At 39.0% G+C, this 20,717-nt stretch overlaps 1 protein-coding gene across 2 annotated transcripts; it reads left to right on the forward strand.

Moving 5' to 3' along the window:
• The first annotated feature begins 1,261 nt into the window (after positions 1–1,261).
• On the forward strand, positions 1,262–19,632 carry LOC104609284 (uncharacterized). Of its 2 annotated transcripts, XM_010275559.3 has the most exons (5): positions 1,262–1,583; positions 2,573–3,485; positions 4,067–4,162; positions 6,062–6,198; positions 19,207–19,632. In XM_010275559.3, exons 1-5 carry the CDS (start codon positions 1,375–1,377, stop codon positions 19,376–19,378), a joined length of 1,527 nt encoding a protein of 508 aa, XP_010273861.1. In that variant the 5' UTR covers positions 1,262–1,374; the 3' UTR covers positions 19,379–19,632. The 2 variants fall into 2 exon arrangements, with proteins under 2 accessions (XP_010273861.1, XP_088745549.1); XM_088889423.1 differs by lacking the exon at positions 6,062–6,198 and having other exon boundaries at positions 1,264–1,583.
• Positions 19,633–20,717: the final 1,085 nt, after the last annotated feature.

A 20,717-nucleotide genomic window follows, 5' to 3' on the forward strand; every position in this document is an offset into this window, starting at 1 on the left:
AGCTTTGCTCAATTTCTGTGGCCATACTTGAAAAACTTTAACCAATCAAAAACACCACGATGGATTTGAATCAATATCGGTTGATTGGTTATCAGTTTTTTATTTTTTTCATACTCGGACTTACAAACAAAATTTGTATTCTAGTTCATTTTGTTAATAAAGTAATAATATTTTAGTTTTTAGTTTAATTTATTAACAAAAAAATAATATCCAAGTTCAATCTAAATTTGGTCGATTTTTTGGTGTTTTTTCTACAAATTTTATTTTTCAATTTCTATAGTTTCTATAATTTGAAAATATTTTTTTTATTTTGTATGCACTTTCTACAATTTTTTATATTTTTTGTAATTTCTGTGTTTTTATGTATTTTACATTTAAAAATATTTTTTGAACTTTTTCCTTTTTTTTCATATCTAAATATTAAAATATTTTATATTTTTCTATGAAGATTAAAATGATAATATATTAACAGCCCTTAGTCTCTTTAACGCCAAGTTAATGACATGGTGAGTTTTAGACATTTTGAAAAATTGTGGTGAGTGAGAAATGCTAAAAACTCATGTTGAGTTTTTGACAAATTTCCTATAAAAATTAATAGAAACGAATTCCAATATTAATTACATTCGATCCAATGGTCCATTTAAAGCCTTACATGGAAGGTTTAAGTACAACCTGGGCTGAACCCAGTCCTGGCCCAAGCCCAAAAAGTTTTGTAATCTGCTCTATCCGTCAAATGGAGTTATGGAGGGTTCCAAATTCACAATTGTTGTTGGGAGGACATGATCATGTTGGAACCTTGTTGGGAGGACTGGAGGAGATCACATCATCACAAATTCGAATGCGGATCTCCTGTCCACGTTCAAATCACGGGGGTAGTGTGATGTGAGTAGACTTGGGCTCTAGTGGGCAGGATATCCAGTGTCTACAAATTCACAATTCTGTGAGGGGGGGCCGTCTTTTTCAGCTGGAATTGCAGAGAATCCTTGACTAGATCTAATAAATAATAACGTCTTTTGAGCTACAAGATTGTCCCCCATAACTTCTCATAACACATTCCCACCGTGTATTAAGAATGTCTTGCGATGATGACATCGTCATTTTTGATATTATCATCGAGATGTTCCCAATACACGGAACGAACGACAAGGGGCAATCTTGTGGGGCTGATTTTATCTCTAGAGATTTACTTGGATGCAAAGTTTGCGTGTGGGGTACGTTAGCCAAACTATACACTGACTGATAAATAACACATGTATGTAAACTCAGTTGGGTTAATTTGACCACACTGGATAAACTCCTTGGTTAGATGACTTAGATCGGCTTTCAGGGCACAGTCCGAGCACAGATCCACTATTCTCTCTCTCTCTGCAAGCAATGGTGGCGCAGAGGGGGCTCATCATATCTCTCTTAGTAATGCTTCTTTGGGTTCTGAGCGTCAACGCTTCTGTGCACGATTACGCTGGAGAGAGATTCATCAGCAAGGGAAATGCTTTTGTCGTCCATGGAGGCAGCGAGGGTCTGTATTCTTCGGTACCAAACAAAAACGAGAGCTCAAACTACGGAAATGGAGATTCTTATATACGGTATTATATGATCATATCTTGTCTTCCACTAGTCTGATTTAGGTTCTTGTTAATTCGGTGCTTTGGATGTAATCGGTAAGCGATTCGATCTCTGTTTTGGCTAATGGAGAGCTATGCTTTTGAATGTTGGGTTTCTTATTGCAATGTAGGGTTTTAGTGGTTGTTCGGTTGTGATTTGTGGGAATCTAGTGCAATGCAGGGTCTGTGATGGTGGATCTGGATTTGTGTAGTTGTTCTGGGGAATTGCTTTGTTTAGTTGGTTATTGTGTTAAGTTGCGTAATATAGATTTGTAGGGCCTCAGATGGTTGAAAGAATGTGGGGGAAGTCTTCTGAGATCATGTTTTGATTCAAGCCATAGCTGCCAGCCTGGCTTAGTGACGGCACAGAATGTGGGGGAATGCGTTGGTTTATTGCTTTCTGGTTACATTTCTCAATGGTGAAACTAAAGTGAAAGTAGAAACATCTTGTTATGATTTTCGTTCATAGCAGGATAGCTTAGTCACGGCACAGAATTGCTCTCCCCATTTCTCTCAAATGAAAAAAACGTTACCAAAGAAATAGAAGAAACGGTAGTTGTGTTGATTGAATTCTGTTGATGTACAGATTTCAAGGTTGAAGCACAGTTGCTCTAAAACTAATGGGTGATGGACATGTCATGAACCCACTTATCTTGCCACATAATTGTTCAACTATGCGGCCTGGAACCATCTCATAATGTGGAGTTTTGATCGATCATGCATAGTTAATGAAATTTCAGATTTCTTATGCTTTTTTTTTTATTTGTTGCCATTACTTTTCCTATATGCCTCCTCAAATGAAAGCAGGATTCCAAAACCAAATGAAAGCCTTTACCTTTATATTTGGCAAATAAAAAGTAATCTATGGAGTCCAAGTTCTAGTCAATAGAAAAAGGAAGGTACCACAAATTATTGTTGTGACGTTGTTGCATGATTCATTATTTGACTTGTATTGATTTGATTGAAACCAGTTTTGAAAAGATTACTTTCCGGAGGCCAAAGGAAGCTGCTCAGTCCCAAACTGGCTTGGTCCATGCCATTGTTTTTGAGGTAGAAGATCGAGATACAATTGGTGGTTCAGCCTATGGTGGTCAACGAGCTATTTGTTGCACTTCAGATCTTGCTAAGCTTGGTGCATGCACAGAAGGGGATGTCATACACCGCCCATCAACCCGACATGCCAACTGGCCTCAAGTGTTTCATGTCCCTTTAAATGGAGATGTTGCAACGCTCCAACTAAAGTCCATACAGATCACAGAAACCGGGATGTATAACCTGTATTTCATTCATTGTGACCCAAACCTTAAAGGGTTGGTTATAGAGGGGAAAACCATATGGAAAAACCCTACTGGATATCTACCTGGGAGGATGGCACCACTGATGAAGTTCTATGGGTTCATGTCACTTGCTTTTGTAGTACTTGGCATCTTCTGGTTCTCTCAATATGCAAGATTTTGGAGAGAAATTCTTCAACTTCAGAACTGCATAACCTTAGTGATTGCATTGGGTATGTTTGAGATGACATTATGGTACTTTGAGTATGCTGAATTCAACAAGACAGGAATCAGACCAACTGGGATAACCATATGGGCTGTCACATTTGGGACTGTTAAACGCACAGTTGCACGTCTTATCATCCTGATGGTTTCCATGGGCTATGGAGTTGTGAGACCTACACTAGGAGGTCTGACATCAAAGGTGATTATGCTTGGGGGGACATTTTTTATAGCATCTGAAGTGCTCGAACTGGTAGAGAATGTTGGCGTCATAAATGATCTTTCTGGGAAGGCAAAGCTTTTTCTGGTTCTTCCTGTAGCCATCTTGGATGCTTTCTTCATTCTTTGGATATTTACTTCTCTCTCCATGACTCTGAATAAGCTTCAGGTAAATACACTTCTATTGTGATTTATCTTTTGTGCATTCTCCTCTCAAACTCATCTTCATAATATATTAACAAGCTTAGTATTTTTTTCTAATGGTTGTAAAGATCAAGATGCTTGTATGTTTTAAATGGAAACGTATTTCTTGATATGATATGATAGAGCATTTATCAAAAAAATATAATATAGTAGAGCATAAGACTTCATGTTTCCTTATTCAAAAATGAAAAAAAAAATCAATGTTGCCAATATCTGGTAAATGGACTTATTCCATGCCAAACCAAGTACTCAATATTTTGTAAAGTACATTTATTAGTGGTTTGGATTGTTGTTGCATACTTGCACTAATTCCAGTTGTTCTGATCTCCTTGGTTGGGCTTTTGGTTGAATAGCTTGAACATGTTCTTATTTGCTTTTTAGACTGAAGGTGTTTGCAAAAATATTTCATGGTATGTTTGCATTAAAGAAGAGTAACTCTTTAATCAATATGATTTGCTTTCAACAAATGCAGAGAGCTTATTTCTAAAGCTTTTGAGGAGAGGAATAGCTGATATGCGGTAGTTTTCTGCTTGTGGTTGGTAACAGGCAAGACGAATGATGGCCAAATTAGAAATTTACAGGAAATTCACCAATGCGCTGGCAGTAGCTGTTATTGTGTCTGTTGGTTGGATCTGCTATGAGGTAATATTCCTTTGGTGCATCTTATTACATATTGTTTCTATATGGAAAAATTAGCTTGTGATCTGCTGAATTCTACTTCAGGTGTTTTGTGACAATTTAATGTTGCATTTCCTCTGTTCTTTCTTTAAGACAGTTACAAGACTAGCATTGCTATTTGGGACAGAGTGCTGGGAAATCAAGAAACAATTTCGAAGAGTGTAGCTCATATGGGGATGTTGAGATGGATGAGTCGCATGATAGCATAAAAAATGAGTGCATTAGAGAGGCTTAGGAGCATCTTGAATTAGTGATAAGATGGTAGAAATTTGACTGAGATGGCTTAGTCACATGCATAGACAACCAGTGACTATACTGGTGAGAACTGACTCAGTGCAAGTAGAAGGCTCCAAAAGAGCAAGAGGAAGGCTAAAGAAAATGTGGTCTAAAGTGGTAAAAAATGATATTAAAACTTTTACTTTGACATAAAACATAACTTTTGATAGAGAAAAATGGTGGAATAAAATTTGTATAGCCTTCTCCAAATGGTTGGAATTAAGGTTGAGACAAGAGTTTAAAAGTGGTGACACCTCTTGTGGGTTGTGGGCCTCTTTTTCTCTGTCTGAGTGAAGGCCTATTGTGTCCAACATCATGTCTTCAGTTAAGATCATTGAGTATTGACAAAAGAACCGGTGCATATCTGCAGATAATTTGGTAAATAAAGATGGCATGTTTCTGTCTTTTCTTCTAATACATTTCTTTCCATTTTATCCTGATGACTAAAGAGAAGAATATGAAGAACAAGCTGAGTACGCAAAAATGTTTTGTGTGAAACATTTTTCTGTACAAAATCTTTCTATGTAGACCACCTTTTGCTAAGCTATGGAGTGAGCTACAGCTGGGTAGCTGACCATTAATGGCCTAGTTCAATTATTTGATCAGTTTTTGATGTTCCACATGAAGTGTCTTAAGGAGGTGCACTTGGTATCTGATAAAAAGTAAGATTCTCATCACAAAACTGAGATTTAAAACATTGATGTTACTACTTGAACCTTATTATGAATTTATTTAAGCTTTCTAGGCTTGTTTAAAACTTTTTGGTTTTGTTTCACATTATAAATGTCTTTGTAGACATTAAAGGTTTTGTAGTCTTGGAAAAAAATGCAGATCTTTTTTCCTTAACTTGGTTTCAATTACAAATGCTTGTTGGAATAAAAAACCATGATATTGATTAATTTTATTTGAGGCTGTTTTTGCCTTTAAGTTTATTTTTTTATGTAATGACAATTATTTATGTAGCTTTAGACTTATCAAAACAAAAATGTAGTTTTCTTATTGGTAAGTGTAGTTATTTGTTACTTTTCTGATTTCCTTTTCCCCTTTTCATTTTAGTATTTTTTTCCTTTAGCTCTTTTTTTTTTTTTGAAATGTGGGAGGAGCCGAGTCTGAAATCTTTCAGCTAATACTTGTTGCCTTTCCTGCACCGAAAAAGATACAACTTTAAGAAAAATAAGCAATTTATGGAGGTTCTGTCACTTGCCTTTCTTCTTTTTGGAGCACTGTTAGACATGATGGAATGTGCTTATTGTTAAGGAAATCCATGGAAATTTTCAGAAAGGTTATGATTGATGCTCTAAAGCATTGCTAGATTTTTATCTTTTACTCTGTGTATGTTGTGTCTGTGCACGTGTACTCAATAAGCTCGGTATTTTGGTTTTTGCTTGTGTTGGAAAAGTGGGTATTGGACCTGCAACATTCTTGTACTAGAGTCCCTTTGTTAATCCCCTGTATCATTCTTTTCTTATGGAGTCCCTTTTTAATAATACTCTTTTTTTTATCAGTCTTTTTAATAATACTCTTCTTCCCTACCATTTTTTAAATCCAAATAGGAACTAATACGAGAAATTGTTTTCCCTTCTGCAGCTTTACTTTAAATCAAGTGATGTATACAATGAGCGGTGGCAGAGTGCATGGATCATTCCTGCCTTCTGGCAGATTCTATCTTTCTCTCTTCTCTGTGTCATTTGTGTGCTTTGGGCTCCATCTCAGAACTCTACACGGTAAAAAATCCTAATCCATCATCCACTCTTTTTTTTTGATAAATATCCATCCTCCAATCATTTTTTTTGATAAATATCCATCCTCCAATCATTTCTTTTCTTAATCTTCTGCATTTATTAACTTGATTAGAGAAAGCTGGAGTTACAAGGTGAGGAGAATAACATTTGGGAAGAATTCCATCCTACTGTGACTTCACTTGAAGAAATCTGGCTTAAAAGCCAAACTTATATTTGAGAACTGGGTCCACTGAGTCTAGATATTCTTTTGATTGTAATAGATGAATGATAAATTTATAGGAGGGCTACCTGGAGCAAAGTGAGCTTTCGTGGAGAGGGCTACCTGGAGTAGAGTGAAGACTGTCATATGGGGCTGTCAATGGATTGGATCTGGTTCGTGACAGGGTGTAGGGGTCCTATTCTGATTATTAATCAGGACAATATGAGGGACCTAGAACCAAACCAATTATCCGTGTTAAAATAGTTTATTTTATGTTTCATTTATTATTTTCTGTCTTGTTAGGGTCTGTTTAGTTGGTTTAAATTCTTTTTATTTTCTGTTATTGTACTTCACTTATATCAAGGGCATAAGGGTCTTTCTCCCCTTTTAATTTAGACGCCCTATAAATATCAATAGATGCTGGCGCCGCCAGCATTGTTCCATTGTCGCCAATCTCACCTCTTCTCTTCTTTCTTCTTCTCTTCTCTCTTATTTTCAATCGGCTTTATTGTCAAGATGGTATCAGAGCGGGATTATTGACTGTGAGAGCAGATCGATCAAGTTTCTCTCTTCCTCAACTTGCTGAATTTGGGTGGAACAGAGAACTGAATCTGGGTTGATCGAAACTGATCTGCGACTGGTACAGCTCTTTTTTTTTTTTTTTTCTTTCTTTTCCTTGGTCGTGTACCAAGAGAAAAAAAAAAAAACGAATGAATCTGAACTACTGAATGTCGTCAGACCCTTGTGAGGTTTATACCTCTTCTGTTTTGGATCCGGATCGTGTGATCCTGTACCTGTGAAAAGGTGACTATAGGTCACGGATGACCTGTTTTCTCTGGTTTTTGGCTTGATTTCATGTGTGTAAGGATCTCTCTTAATGATAAATGCTCGTAGACCTTCTGGAAAGTTAGTAGGTTGGGACTGTTAACCCGTACAGGTCTGAAAATCAGTTTGATCATACATTTTTTTCTCAGATTAAGTCCAAAACCGAAGTGTGTGTGGACTGGTCACTTGTGTGTGGAGCAATTTTTTTTCCTGATATAAGGAGGGATCCTAAGTTGAGTGTTGAGATTGAAATTCTGTTTTGATCATGTCTGTTAGAGTGCTCAAGTCAGGGGTATTTTGGTCATTCTGGTTTATCTTCTTGAAAGTGAAAGGTCTATTGTATCTGAGTTTAAGTTATGTGTCCCATCTTATATGAGGGACAAAACTGTCTTTCTTGTAACTCCAAGTTTTATGAATAAAATCCAAGTGGGTCGGCTAGGAGAGTGATTTTTTCACATTCTCTCTTCTAGTCTGGCCGAACATTCTTCTCCTTCTTTCTCTTTTCTTTCTTCTTTCTTCTTCTCTACTTTGACCTAGAATCAACTAGGGTTTATTCACATGGTATCAGAGCCAGGTTCCGATCCTGGGACCTGTGGGTTATGGGCCCACAGGTCCACACACACAACCACAAACTCTTTCACACGGCTTATCTCACTTATAGCACCACCAACCCCAGCTTTAAATACACATTACACACCACACACTAAGGCTGAAATCACTCAGTCTTCACATCAAACACCTGGGCTGCACACTGCAAAACCATTCACCACCACACACTAAGACTGAAATCACTTAGTCTTCACATCAAACACTTGGTCTGCACACTGCAGAACTGATTAAACACAAGGTCTAGGACACAACCACCACCACCACCAATCACCACGACACAACCACCACCAATCTACTGCTGTTGTGAACTTCAGCAGTCGACAACTCTTCTTTCAGCATACATATGAAGAGAAATGCAGAGGAATACGACTGAAATGCATATCAGTCACACCGAGCATCACCACAACCAACTTTTGAAGCAACAAGAAAACATTCACAGTCCCTTACTTGGACAAACAACAGTAGTGTTCATACTGAATAGAGGGTTTAGTATACCACTTCAACGACTGGAGGCATTCTCACCTCTAGACCCACAAAACGACAACTCCTTTTCAGCCCCTTATCAAACCTCCACTCAGGTCAATCGAAAAAGAAGAAGACGATTGTGAAAGCTGGCGGCGAACCCAGAAAGAGAACAACAACAAGAAAGAAATAAGGATACGACCTTATAGCTCTGATACCATGGGCAAAATCTGTGGAGGTGTTCTTGAAGGCCAAGAGGAAAGTAAAACATGTGAGGGAGGAGAAACCTTCCTCTAATTCTCCTGGGTTCAGTGATTGGGAACAAGATGATGCACAGATAATGACATGGCTTTAGAATAGCATGGAACCAAAGATTAGTGTGAACTTCATGTTCCTAGATACAGCTAAAGAGATCTGGGATCATGCTAAAAAGTTGTACTCTGGACAAGACAACACAATTAGGGTATATCAGTTATACCAAGAGTACTTCAATTTGAAGCTGCTAGTTCCTTATTTGAGTCATCTTTCATCGTTAGATTGTGAGTCATGTCAGTTGGGAAAACATCATCGAGTCTCATTTAGTCCAAGAATTGATAGTCATGTCTCTAGTCCTTTTGCTTTAGTTCATTCTGATGTATGGGGTCCAGTTAAAGTTGTGTCATACAATGGGTTTAAGTACTTTGTAATCTTTGTTGATGACTTTTCAATGATGGCATGGATCTACCTTATGAAAGACCGTAGTGAATTGTTTTCTATTTTTCAGAAATTTCATGCTGAAATACGCACTCAATTTGGTGTTCATATGAAAATACTTCGCTCCGATAATGCCAAAAAATACATCTCCTCACCATTTCAACAATACCTAGAACATCATGGAATAATTCATCAAACTTCTTGTGCCTACACCCCGCAACAAAACGGTGTAGCTGAACAGAAAAATAGACATCTTCTTGAAACTGCTCGGTCCTTGATGATCAATATGCATGTCCCAAAGCATTTTTGGAGTGATGCTGTTCTTACATCCTGTTTTTTGATAAATCGGATGCCCATGTCAATCCTTGGAAGTCAATCCCCTTTCTCTGTGTTGTTTCCCACTTTGTCTCCATTTCCTCTCACCCCAAGAGTCTTTGGTTGTGTTTGTTTTGTTCAACACTTGGGGCCTGAAGTAGACAAGCTAGATGCTCGAGCTACGAAGTGTATTTTTCTTGGCTACTCGAGGACTCAGAAAGGGTATAAGTGTTATAACCCAAAATTTCATAAATCGTTTGTGTGCTCTGATGTCACCTTCTTTGAATCAGTTCCATTTTTCTCAGATGTCGGGGTCTCTTCTTCTCCCTCTGTGGTTCCTCTTCCTGTACCGGTTATGGACCCTCTCCCCGTAGCTCCCATTCCTACTGCAGATGCATATCATATGCCTGTTACTATAGAGAGGCCGCCAATTACTCAAGTGTATACCCGCAGAGGTGCTTCGGCCCCTCCTCCACTTCAGCACCTGTCGACAGATCCTGCTACTGCTCCTTCTCCCTCAGATCTTGATCTTCCTATTGCTTTGCAGAAAGGTAAACGTACTTGTACTTCTCATCCCATTTTAGACTATGTTTCCACTGCTCACCTTTCTGCTTCTCATTGCAAGTTTATATCATTACTCTCATCGGTTCCCATTCCCAAGACTGTACAGGAAGCCCTTACCTCCCCAGGGTGGAGGCAAGCCCTGGAAGAAGAACTCTCTGCTCTACAACATAATCACACGTGGGAACTCACCACCCTTCCTCCTGGTAAGCACATTGTTGGGTGTAAATGGGTCTATACAGTGAAGCATCTTCCTGATGGCAGTGTGGAACGATTGAAGGCACGGTTAGTGGGCAAGGGCTATTCTCAGTTATATGGTGTGGACTATATGGAGACATTCTCTCCTGTGGCTAAAATTGGTTCAGTTCGGGTGTTAATCTCATTAGTTGCTATGTATGATTGGCCTCTTGTGCAACTTGACATAAAAAATGCCTTCCTACATGGTGATCTTGTTGAGGAGGTGTATATGGAGCAACCACCAGGGTTTGTTGCTCAGGGGGAGGCTGGTAAGGTGTGCAGGCTCAAAAAGGCAATCTATGGACTGAAACAATCTCCACGTGCATGGTTTGGCAGGTTCAGTGAAGTGGTGAAGGCCTTTGGGATGAAATAGTGTCAGGTTGATCATTCTGTGTTCAGCTATAACTCAAAGGATGGGACAATCTTGCTAGTCGTGTATGTAGATGATATTGTCATAACTGGAAGTGACAACAATGGCATTGACAGGCTGAAAAAATTCTTACAGGACCACTTCAATACGAAAGATCTTGGGAAGTTAAAGTATTTCCTAGGGATTGAGGTTGCGAGGTCAAAACAGGGGATCAACCTATGTCAGAGAAAATATGTTCTTGATCTACTTGAAGAAACAGGGTTGTTAGGTGCTAAACCAGCAAAGACTCCTATGGAACTCAATGCCAAGTTAAGTGTGGATGCCGGTGAATAGTTTGATGATCCTGGAAGATACAGAAGGTTGGTGGGAAAGTTGAACTATCTGACCATTACCCGACCAGATATATCATTTGCTGTGAGTGTGGTGAGTCAGTTTATGCAACATCCTCGGGTTCCTCACTAGGAAGCTGTTCTGAGAATTGTTAGGTACCTAAAGGGTGCTCTAGGTCGTGGTTTGTTATACCAAAAGGGGGGAACTCTTGAGATAGTAGGATACACAGATGCTGACTGGGCTGGCTCTATATCAGACAGGAGGTCAACCACAGGGTATTGTACCTTCCTGGGTGGCAATCTTGTAACTTGGAAGAGCAAGAAGCAAACAGTGTTGGCAAGAAGTAGTGCAGAAGCAGAGTACAGGGCTATGGCCCATACCACATGTGAACTAGTATGGCTGAAGAACTTATTACAGGAGATGGGGTTCTCAATTGACAAACCCATGAAACTATACTGTGATAACCAAGCTGCTGTTCACATCTCATCCAATCCCGTCTTCCATGAAAGAACTAAACATATTGAGGTGGATTGTCACTTTGTGAGAGAGAAAATGATAAGTGGGGTAATTACTACATCTCATGTGAGCTCAGGAAATCAGTGGGCAGATCTCTTCACAAAGGGATTGTCTCGGGGAAGAATAGATTACATTTGTAACAAGCTGGGACTATATGATATATACTCTCCAGCTTGAGGGGGAGTGTTAGAGTGCTCGAGTCAGGGGTATTTTGGTCATTCTGGTTTATCTTCTTGAAAGTGAAAGGTCTATTGTATCTGAGTTTAAGTTATGTGTCCCATCTTATATGAGGGACAAAACTGTCTTTCTTGTAACTCTAAGTTTTATGAATAAAATCCAAGTGGGTCGGCTAGGAGAGTGATTTTTTCACATTCTCTCTTCTAGTCTGGCCGAACATTCTTCTCCTTCTTTCTCTTTTCTTTCTTCTTCCTTCTTCTCTACTTTGACCTAGAATCAACTAGGGTTTATTCACAATGTCCTTTGAGAATTCTGCTACTTCGGGGGTTTCAGGAAGTCAAAATGGAGTGAGCGGGGAAATGGATATGAGCTTCCCCATGGCTGTTATTCCTTTCGACGGTCTAAACTACCTTGAATGGTCTAGGGGAATAAAACTCTACATCACTGCTAGGGGGAAAATAGGATACATCAATGGGAAAGTGAAGAAACCGAAGAACGGAAGTGCTGAATATGATAGGTGGAACCAAGAAAATAGTATGATGATGTCATGGCTCTTGGTTTCCATGCTGCCACAGGTAAGAAAGACATCATGTGGACTGAAACTACTTGTGAAATATGGGAACAAGCAAAGTCCACCTATTCAGAGCAGAGACACTGCCAAGATATACCAACTGCAAGTTGAATCCACTACTTGCAAGCAGGGGGAGAAGAGTCTCTTGGTGTACTATTCAAATCTGACATCAATCTAGAAAGAACTGGATCACTATCAAAATGTGAATTGGAAGTGTGATGAAGATGCAAAGGCATATAAGTCTCTTGTCTCTCAACAACGGGTATTTGCTTTTCTCTTGGGGCTAAATCCTTCATATGAGTCTATCAGGGTGAATTGTACAAAGGGGGAACCAGTTGCCCTAGTTCAAGAGGTTTATGCCTTAGTCCAGTCAAAGGAGAGTAGAAGTGTGATGAATTGTACAGAGGGGGAACCAGTTGCCCTAGTTGTCCGGGGAAGTACAGATACTAATATCGAAGGTTCCTTTAAGAAGGGTGATTATCATAAGAGAACAGATGACCAAAGTAAACTTTGGTGCACTCACTCCCAGAAGACAAGACACACCAGAGATACATGTTGGGATCTCCATGGAAAACCTAAATAGGCACAGGATTTGGGTAAGAAGTCAACAACTGATCTGGGTAAGAAACCAATTCAGCAGAATCAGAAAAAGTATAACTCAACTAATATTGGCATCTCAAGAGACTAGCCCCATGGTAACTCAGGAAAGGCATCCCAGTTCTGACCCTAAGGAAGAGATTATCAACTCCTTTCGTGACCATTTGGAGTTATATGGTAGGACTCTTCACAAGATGGATTATAGTCCTACTCTTACCTCCTTTGCGTCTACATTAGGTAACACTGCCACTGCTTTCCATGTGTCATCTTATACATTTGATTCCCCTTGGGTAATTGACTCTGGAGCCTCAAACCACATGACCAGTAAGTCAAATTTATTTCAGGCATATAACCTTCTATTTGGGAGAGATAAGGTGAGACGAGCTGATGGTTCATTCTCCACCATAGCCGGCCAAGGAACCATTATCTCACCCACTCGGTCTTACCCTCTCTAATGTGTTGCATGTTCCTAAATTGCCTATAAATTTGCTTTCCATTAGTAGTATTATTCGTTCCTTGAACTGTTCAATTACTTTATTTCTATCTTCATGTGTGTTTCAGGATTTGGCCTCGGGGAAGATGAGGCCAAAACCTGAAACATGGTGGATGGTCTCTACGTGTTGGAGAACAAAGGTGGTCTCGTGGCTACAGAGTCCTTGAGTTCGTCCAGTGAGAGTCAAGCCTATTTATGGTACAGTTGTCTTGGTCATCTTTCTTTTGAGTCAATAAAAGTTGTGTTTCCAAAGTTGTTTAAGTTTTTGTCAGTTAGTCAGTTGCAGTGTCAGACATGTCAATTGAGTAAATATTGTAGAAGTTCTTTTCCTTTAAGAAATAAAAGATCTGAATTTCTGTTTCATATTGTCTATTCTGATGTTTGGGGCCCTGTTACTCTGCCTACTAAGGCTGGATACAAGTACTTCATTACTTTGATTGATGATTACTCTAGATATACTTGGGTTTACCCTATGCGATCTAGAGATGAAGTGCCTAAAATTGTGAGTTTCAATGCATGGTGTTCACTCAGTTCCAAACTGAAATTCATATTTTCTAGTCGGACAATGCAAAGGAATACTTCCATAGTGATCTCATGGAATTCTTTGCTTCGAGTGGATCTCTTCAGCGAAGCCCTTATGCTAGGACACCCTAGCAAAACGGTGTTGCTGAAAGGAAGAACCGTCACATTCTTGAAGTAGCTCGTGGCTTATTACTCCATATGAATGTTCAGAACAGTTTTGGATAGATGTTGTTCCAAAACAGTTTTGGATAGATGTTGTTCTGAAACCATATGCCATCTCGGTTACTAGAGTATAAGGCCCAACATCAGCTTTTGTTTCCTTCAACTCCGTTGTCCCCCATTCCAATGCGTGTTTTTGGGTGTCGTTGCTTTGTTCATAACCTATCTCCTACTCTGGGTAAACTTGATCCTCGTGCTATTCCTTGTGTTTTCCTTGGTTACCCTTTATCTCAAAAGGGCTATCGTTGCTATGATCCCACCTCTCGCAAATACTATGTCTCTGTAGACATATCCTTCTTTGAGAATCAACCTTTCTTCTCGGTTTCTCCTCAGGGGGAGAGTGGGGTTGAGGAGAAACACACCCAGGCTCAGACTCAATTACCTCTTCTCGATCATCCTCCATTCCGTGTCTTTCTTCGCCGCCACAAAAGCCAGCGGAGTTCAAGAACTGTGGAACTTGACACTATGCAACCAACATCATCGGATTCTCCGGAGGCAGATCATTCTCATCCGCTAGGTACACTTGTTCCTATTGATATGCCTGAACCTCTCAATGTTGATTCCCCTATCATTGATGATCTTGATGTTCCTATTACCAAGAGAAAGGGTGTTAGATCCTGTACCACTAATCACCCTATCTCTCACTTTGTGTTCTATGACCATATTTCACCTTCATGTCATGCATTTCTCTTGTCTGTTGATAGTATCCCTATTCCTAAGAATGTGGCAGAAGCTTTATCCAAACCTGAATGGACAGATGCAATGAAGGAAGAAATTGATGCATTGTACAAAATTGGCACTTGGGAGTTGGTGGATCTTCTTGAAGGGAAGAAACTAGTGGGTGTTCATAGTGAAACACAAGGCTGATGAAACTATTGAAAGGTACAAGGCCAAACTGGTGGCAAAAGGCTTTACACAGGTATATGGAGTGGACTATGCAGAGACATTTGCTCCAGTAGCCTAGATGAACTCTATCAGGATTCTTCTCTCATTGGCAACAAATCTTGATTGAGAACTTCACCAATTGGACATTAAGAATGCTTTCTTGAATGGTGACTTAGAAGAGGAAGTGTACATGACCCAACCTCCAGGTTTTTGTGCCAAAGGCAGTGAGCAGAAAGTGTGTAGGTTAAAAAAATATTTATATGGGTTGAAACAATCACCTCGGGCTTGGTTTAGTAAGTTTCACTTGGTAGTTCAAAAGATGGGGTTCCAACAATGCCAGTCAGACCACACTCTGTTTGTGAAGAAAGGTGGAAGTATATACTGATGTTGATTGAGTAGGGGCAATCGATGACCGAAAGTCTACCAGTGGGTATTGTACCTTTGTAGGAGGTAACTTGGTCACCTGGAGGAGTAAGAAGCAAAGTGTGGTGGCTAGATCCAGTGCTAAAGCAGAATACAGGGCTATGTCTCGTGGAGTTGCTGAAATCGTGTGGATAAGAAACCTATTAGGTGAGCTGGGCTTTGCAGTCAACAACCCCATGTCACTCTATTGTGACAGTAAAGCTGCCATCAATATTGCTGCTAATCTAGTCCTCCACGATAGGACGAAACACATTGAAGTGGATAAGCATTTTATTAGAGAAAAACTTGTGAGTGGAGAAGTATGCACTCCATATGTCAGCTTAGAGGAACAACTTGTAGACATCTTCACCAAGGGTCTTCAACATGTGTGGCGTAATGATTTGTGTGACATGTTGGGCATGATTGACATCTATGCTCCAACTTGAGGGGGAGTGTTAAAATAGTTTATTTTATGTTTCATTTTATTATTTTCTGTCTTGTTAGGGTCTGTTTGGTTGGTTTAAATTCTTTTTATTTTATGTTATTGTACTTTGCTTATATCAAGGGCATAAGGGTCTTTCTCCCCTTTTAATTTAGATGCCCTATAAATATCAATAGATGTTGGCGCCGCCAGCACTATTCCATTGTCGCCAATCTCACCTCTTCTCTTATCTCTTGTTTTCAATTGGCTTTATTGTCAAGAATTTGTGTTTTTCAACTTTATTAATTGGGACAATTGGGTCTGACCCAATTAGACCCAATTATACATGGCACCTATAATTACCGATGATAATAACAATTCCCGCTCCTCTATCTCCGTGGAAAGCAAGTCATGAAGTCTACCGAATCTTTCTTAATTCTCAGGTTTGATGTGGGAAGGTGTGACAAAATACGTTTCTAGGACTTATGGATGGGGCCAAGTCCACTTAAAGACCAATTCCCTGAACTCTTTTCCATTTCTCGTTTCAAAGGAGAGACCATCTCTAGGCTGGGAACACCCTCTCCAACTGGTTTAAACTGGAATTTGGGGTTTAGAAGAGGGTTAAGGGAAAATGAATGTTTGTCTTTGATTCTCCTACTTGAAACCTTAAAGCAGGCTTCTTTGGGCTCTTCCCTTGAGGATTCTAGAATTTGGTTGGCCTCTCCTGATGGCTTCTTTACTTGCTCATCCTTCTTTAAATCCCTTACCTCATATAGCTTTCAAGGGGTAGACTTTCCCAGTTAAAGAAAGTTGGAGTAAGCCTATCCCGCTCAAAATTCAAGCTTTCTGTTGGGAATTGTTCTTGGTAAGGTAAATACTTGTAACATGCTGTAGAAAAGAAGGCCTTTTGTTTGCCTCTCTCCTCGCATGTTCTTCCTTTGTAGGGGTAATGGCAAGACTTTATCTCATTTACTTTTCTCCTATCCTTTTGTGCTTAGAATTTGGGATTTTTTGTTCTCTTTTTGGCTGCAGGAGGGTCCCACCCCAAGATGTGAAGGGTCTCTTCAATCCTAACTTCTTGAGGCAGCCAAAGAAAAGGGGGAAGGTGGTGTGGGAAGAGAGGATAAGAGGAATGGTAGAATTTCCTTGGAAAAGAGCCGGAGTTTGGAAGAGGTGATAGACAATAACTGATTTTTCAGGGCCTGGACCAAAATAGGACAGAATCAGGATAGATTGGAAACCTCCAGAAGGCAACAAAGTAGAACTGAACTGATGGCTCTATTGCAAGGCCTCAGGTTAGCTAAGCAGCTGGGATTTAGGATGATTGAGGTGGAGTGAGATTCACAAGTAGTCGTATCCTGGGCTAAATCCAATAGGTGTATTCCTTGGTCCCTAAAGCATATTCTGAGGGAAGTGGAAACGATTGCAGAAGAAATGGTGGCTGAATTTAAATGGGTTAGGAGTCCAAATGGTTTAGCTGACACCCTAGCTAAACAAGGGGCTATGAGGCAAGAACTGTTTTGGGCATCCTTGTAATCTGGAATAGCAAAGTGGACTAAGAAGTTGTATTTATCATTTCTTCATTCCAAATTTTAATAAAATCACTTTTCTATTGATAAAAAAAAAACAATTTAGGACTTCATTTTGTAACTGTTTATATGTTTATAAAATATGTATTTTTAACCATAATTATCTTATGTACTGTTTATGAAATTCTCTTTTAGATATAAAATATAACAAAATAAAGGAGAATCTTTATGTATTATTAACTATATAATTGATTCAGGTCTGAATTGTTTAGGAACAGAAAGAACTAGTCTCAACCCAATTATTAATAGGGGCAAAATCATGGAACCAGAACTGATATAATTGGTTCAGTCAGTCGATTTTGTTGGGTAGACCCCAACCCATTGACAACCCTACTGTCATGAAAAGGGTTACGTAGAGTAGAGTGAAAGGTGCTAGAGGGAAAAAAGCTAACTGTTGCCTAAGTGTGAGCCTTCATGGAAAGGGATGCCTATCACCAGAGTGAGAGTTGTCATGGAGAGGGTTACTTGCCATTAGATTGAGAGCTGCCCAAAGTAAAGCTGTTGAGACATCAGCTGCGGAAGCATGGTGGTATGTTATGATCCTAAAGGTTAAATGGCTTGGCTTGTTGCATTCCAACTTTAAGGCTTTTGGCGAATTGGTCAAGTACGGAACATAGGCAGATCTCTTTTTATTCTTGGATTATTAGGCAAAATCTCTAGGGCACCATCCTAAGCATTAAAATTTTCTAAAATATTCTCCAAAAATCTTTTAAAAATTAGGCAATTTAAAGATGTCAAACAACTGCTATTTTAAGAAAACAAAATTACTATTTGTAGCAATTTACAAACTTGTTATTTATAATCATCATAATCCAAGCCTTGCCCCCCATCTATAGGGGTTGGCTACATGAATCCTGTTTTGCCACTCCGTTATGTTCAGTAGTAATTCCTGTTATAGTGTAATTTCACCAATCAAATAATTCTTGTAATTACTATTCATTATAAAGTTGGAACTTACTAATTATGGTGAAGACCATATCTGATAACAGGAACCCTAAGAGGAGGCAGAGATTTAGAAATAGGGAGATGAAACTAACAAGACTAACAAGGAAAAGATTGAATACATAAAAAATAAATAAATAAACAAACATAAACTGAATGAAGAGTGACCAAGAACAATATTGTATGATAGCAAAAGGAAGAACAAACACCAAAAGAACTTAGCTGTTAAGATCTAACCATAATCAACTTTACATCTAATTATTATCAACATAGTCTTCATGCTCTGATACCATTTTGTTTTCTAGTTCAAAATGACTTCTTTAAAGTATTCTAGGAACCAAAAGAGAACAGAAGCTAAAAAATTAGATCGAAGAGAGAGAGAGAGAGAGAGAGAGAGAGAGAACTGATTTATAAATCTCATCGTCATCATACCAACTGAGTGGTGGTTTGGTTGATACGTAAACTGGGTAGTCCCAGAAGATATGTGGTTTCGAGCCCCGCTATCGGCTCCAACCACACCTTTGAGAAGAGTTATTAAGATTGTTGCTGAAAAGGTGCTGTGCTATGCCAAGGAAAAAAATGAAATACGGCCCCTATGGGGGCACAAGACAATGATTCAATACAAAAAAAAAAAAAAATCTCGTCATCATCATACTATATGGGATGAGCTACAGGAATCCTATTTCACCATTTTGATTATATACTTAACCAAGATTGTCAACGGATATATCATGTTTACACCTAGTTTCTGGGGCTCAATATTTATGAATACTTATATCTTGTCTAATTTTCATTGTGCCTTGCACATATTTTTTGGTAGTATTAGTCGTTAGAGCGTACCGACTTATAAGTGTTGGTATTATGGTATATTCCGTGCAAGTGTCCATCTTACCTTTCGTGTCTGACACCACTACACTAAAGATGAAGATGATGGTGTTGTTTTTTCTTATAGGGAATGTATAGTTATCCGGCCATCATAGCTTGTTTACTGCATAGAATTATCTGCTCGAAAATGCATATGGCAGTTTTAATGTTGTTTCTTATGGGCATGACAGGTATGCGTACTCTGAGGATACAAGTGAGGAGTTCGACAAGGAAGATACTTTGACCCTCATAAAACCTTCCACTCCTCTACCTAAGGATGTTCAGAGCTCATTGGAAACCAGACCTCTGCATAGTAGTGATGGGACACAGGATGAGAATCTGGAGGAAGACAAAACAGAATAGGAGTCGGCCCACATCAATCATTACTACGCTTACTTTCGTTGTCTCTCCGACTCGTGTTGTACCTTTAGATTAGCTGCTTAGCAGATGCCATAGAGGGAAGATTTCAATTGGAATAGATGACGGGGAGATTTTTTTTCCTGCTTTTGTATCTTTATTTTTTGTTAATGTTTACTACATGGGTTCAAGTTGTACCGTCGTGATCATTGTATCGTTACTATGTGATTTTTTTTAAGCGGTCGTTACTTTGTGATCAAGCTTCGGTCCATTTGTCTGTCATTTTTTGCTTGGTAAGGTTACGATTTTATTTTTCCTTGTTTTCTTTTTCGTGCATCTAGCGCTCATCTCAGGGGAATTGGATTTTCACCTTCCTGAAAGAGATGGATGGCTCCAACGACCCATTCTTCAAAAGTCAAAACATGAAAATATGAAAAATTTGTTCCTTGCTTTTACCAAAGTTCTCTATTAATCAGAAGTTCTTGCCTAACAATTATCTAATTACCCTGAAAAAAAGCGGTATTGTGCAATTATCAATAATGCTTCATTGATTTCCCTTAGTGTTTTTTCCCTTTAAATTTAATAATACTAAATAAAATGGAGCACTTTTTCAGCCATTGATTCATCCATGATTCCCATGTTCATGATAGAACTGGCTTTTGTTGCAGACTTGCAGGCCTTTTTCGGTGGTGCCCAAAGATCAGCAACAACTGTCAAAAGTGGGTTTCAATTTTTTTCAAGGGTGGACTGAAGGTATTAAAAAAATTCAAGTGCTCATTAAACATTCTTACATTGTGCTTACCTGATCTAAATTGAAAGAGGACAAGTGGTTTACCAGTATATCAAATATAAATTTTGGGATCCATTGCGGTAATTGAAACTAATTCAGTCTCAAATAATTGTAATTCTTGACGATAACCCAAAGGCAATGCCTGTTATGACTTAAGAGTAGGTTAAGTATATGTTTGGCATCAATGCTGCAGATGCTGCTGATGTGTGGGTTGGAAGCATCGTTTTCTGATACATTTTTTGTTTGGAATCATTGCCGCCAAGTAAGATGTTTCCTTGAACAACAACTTTTTCTGTTTGGTACCAATGCTCCAAAAAACATTTTTTTGTACTTCTACCCATTATCCAGTGTCACATTACTGCCCTATTGACAGCAACAAGCTGCAGCTCCAAGAAACGCCAAATTTGGCAGTACTCTAAGCCATGCCTTCCCAATTTCTAAGGCGTGGCTTGAAGCACCGTTTTCTATGAAAAAACGGTTCCAAACAGATGGCTATTTCCTGGAGCACTGTTTTTTCTTATGTGGCGCTGATGTTGCACCATTTTTTAGAGCAAC

This window comes from Nelumbo nucifera, chromosome 6, assembly GCF_055504915.1.
Source record: "Nelumbo nucifera cultivar China Antique chromosome 6, China Antique-T2T, whole genome shotgun sequence".
Lineage (NCBI taxonomy): Eukaryota > Viridiplantae > Streptophyta > Magnoliopsida > Proteales > Nelumbonaceae > Nelumbo > Nelumbo nucifera.

Excerpts from the sequence above, each read along its gene's own strand:
- LOC104609284 (XM_010275559.3), top strand. The coding sequence starts at position 1,375 with ATGGTGGCGCAGAGGGGGCTCATCATATCTCTCTTAGTAATGCTTCTT. Across the intron at positions 1,584-2,572 it reads AATGGAGATTCTTATATACG|TTTTGAAAAGATTACTTTCC; the intron begins GTATTATATGAT and ends GATTGAAACCAG. Across the intron at positions 4,163-6,061 it reads TTGGTTGGATCTGCTATGAG|CTTTACTTTAAATCAAGTGA; the intron begins GTAATATTCCTT and ends TCCCTTCTGCAG.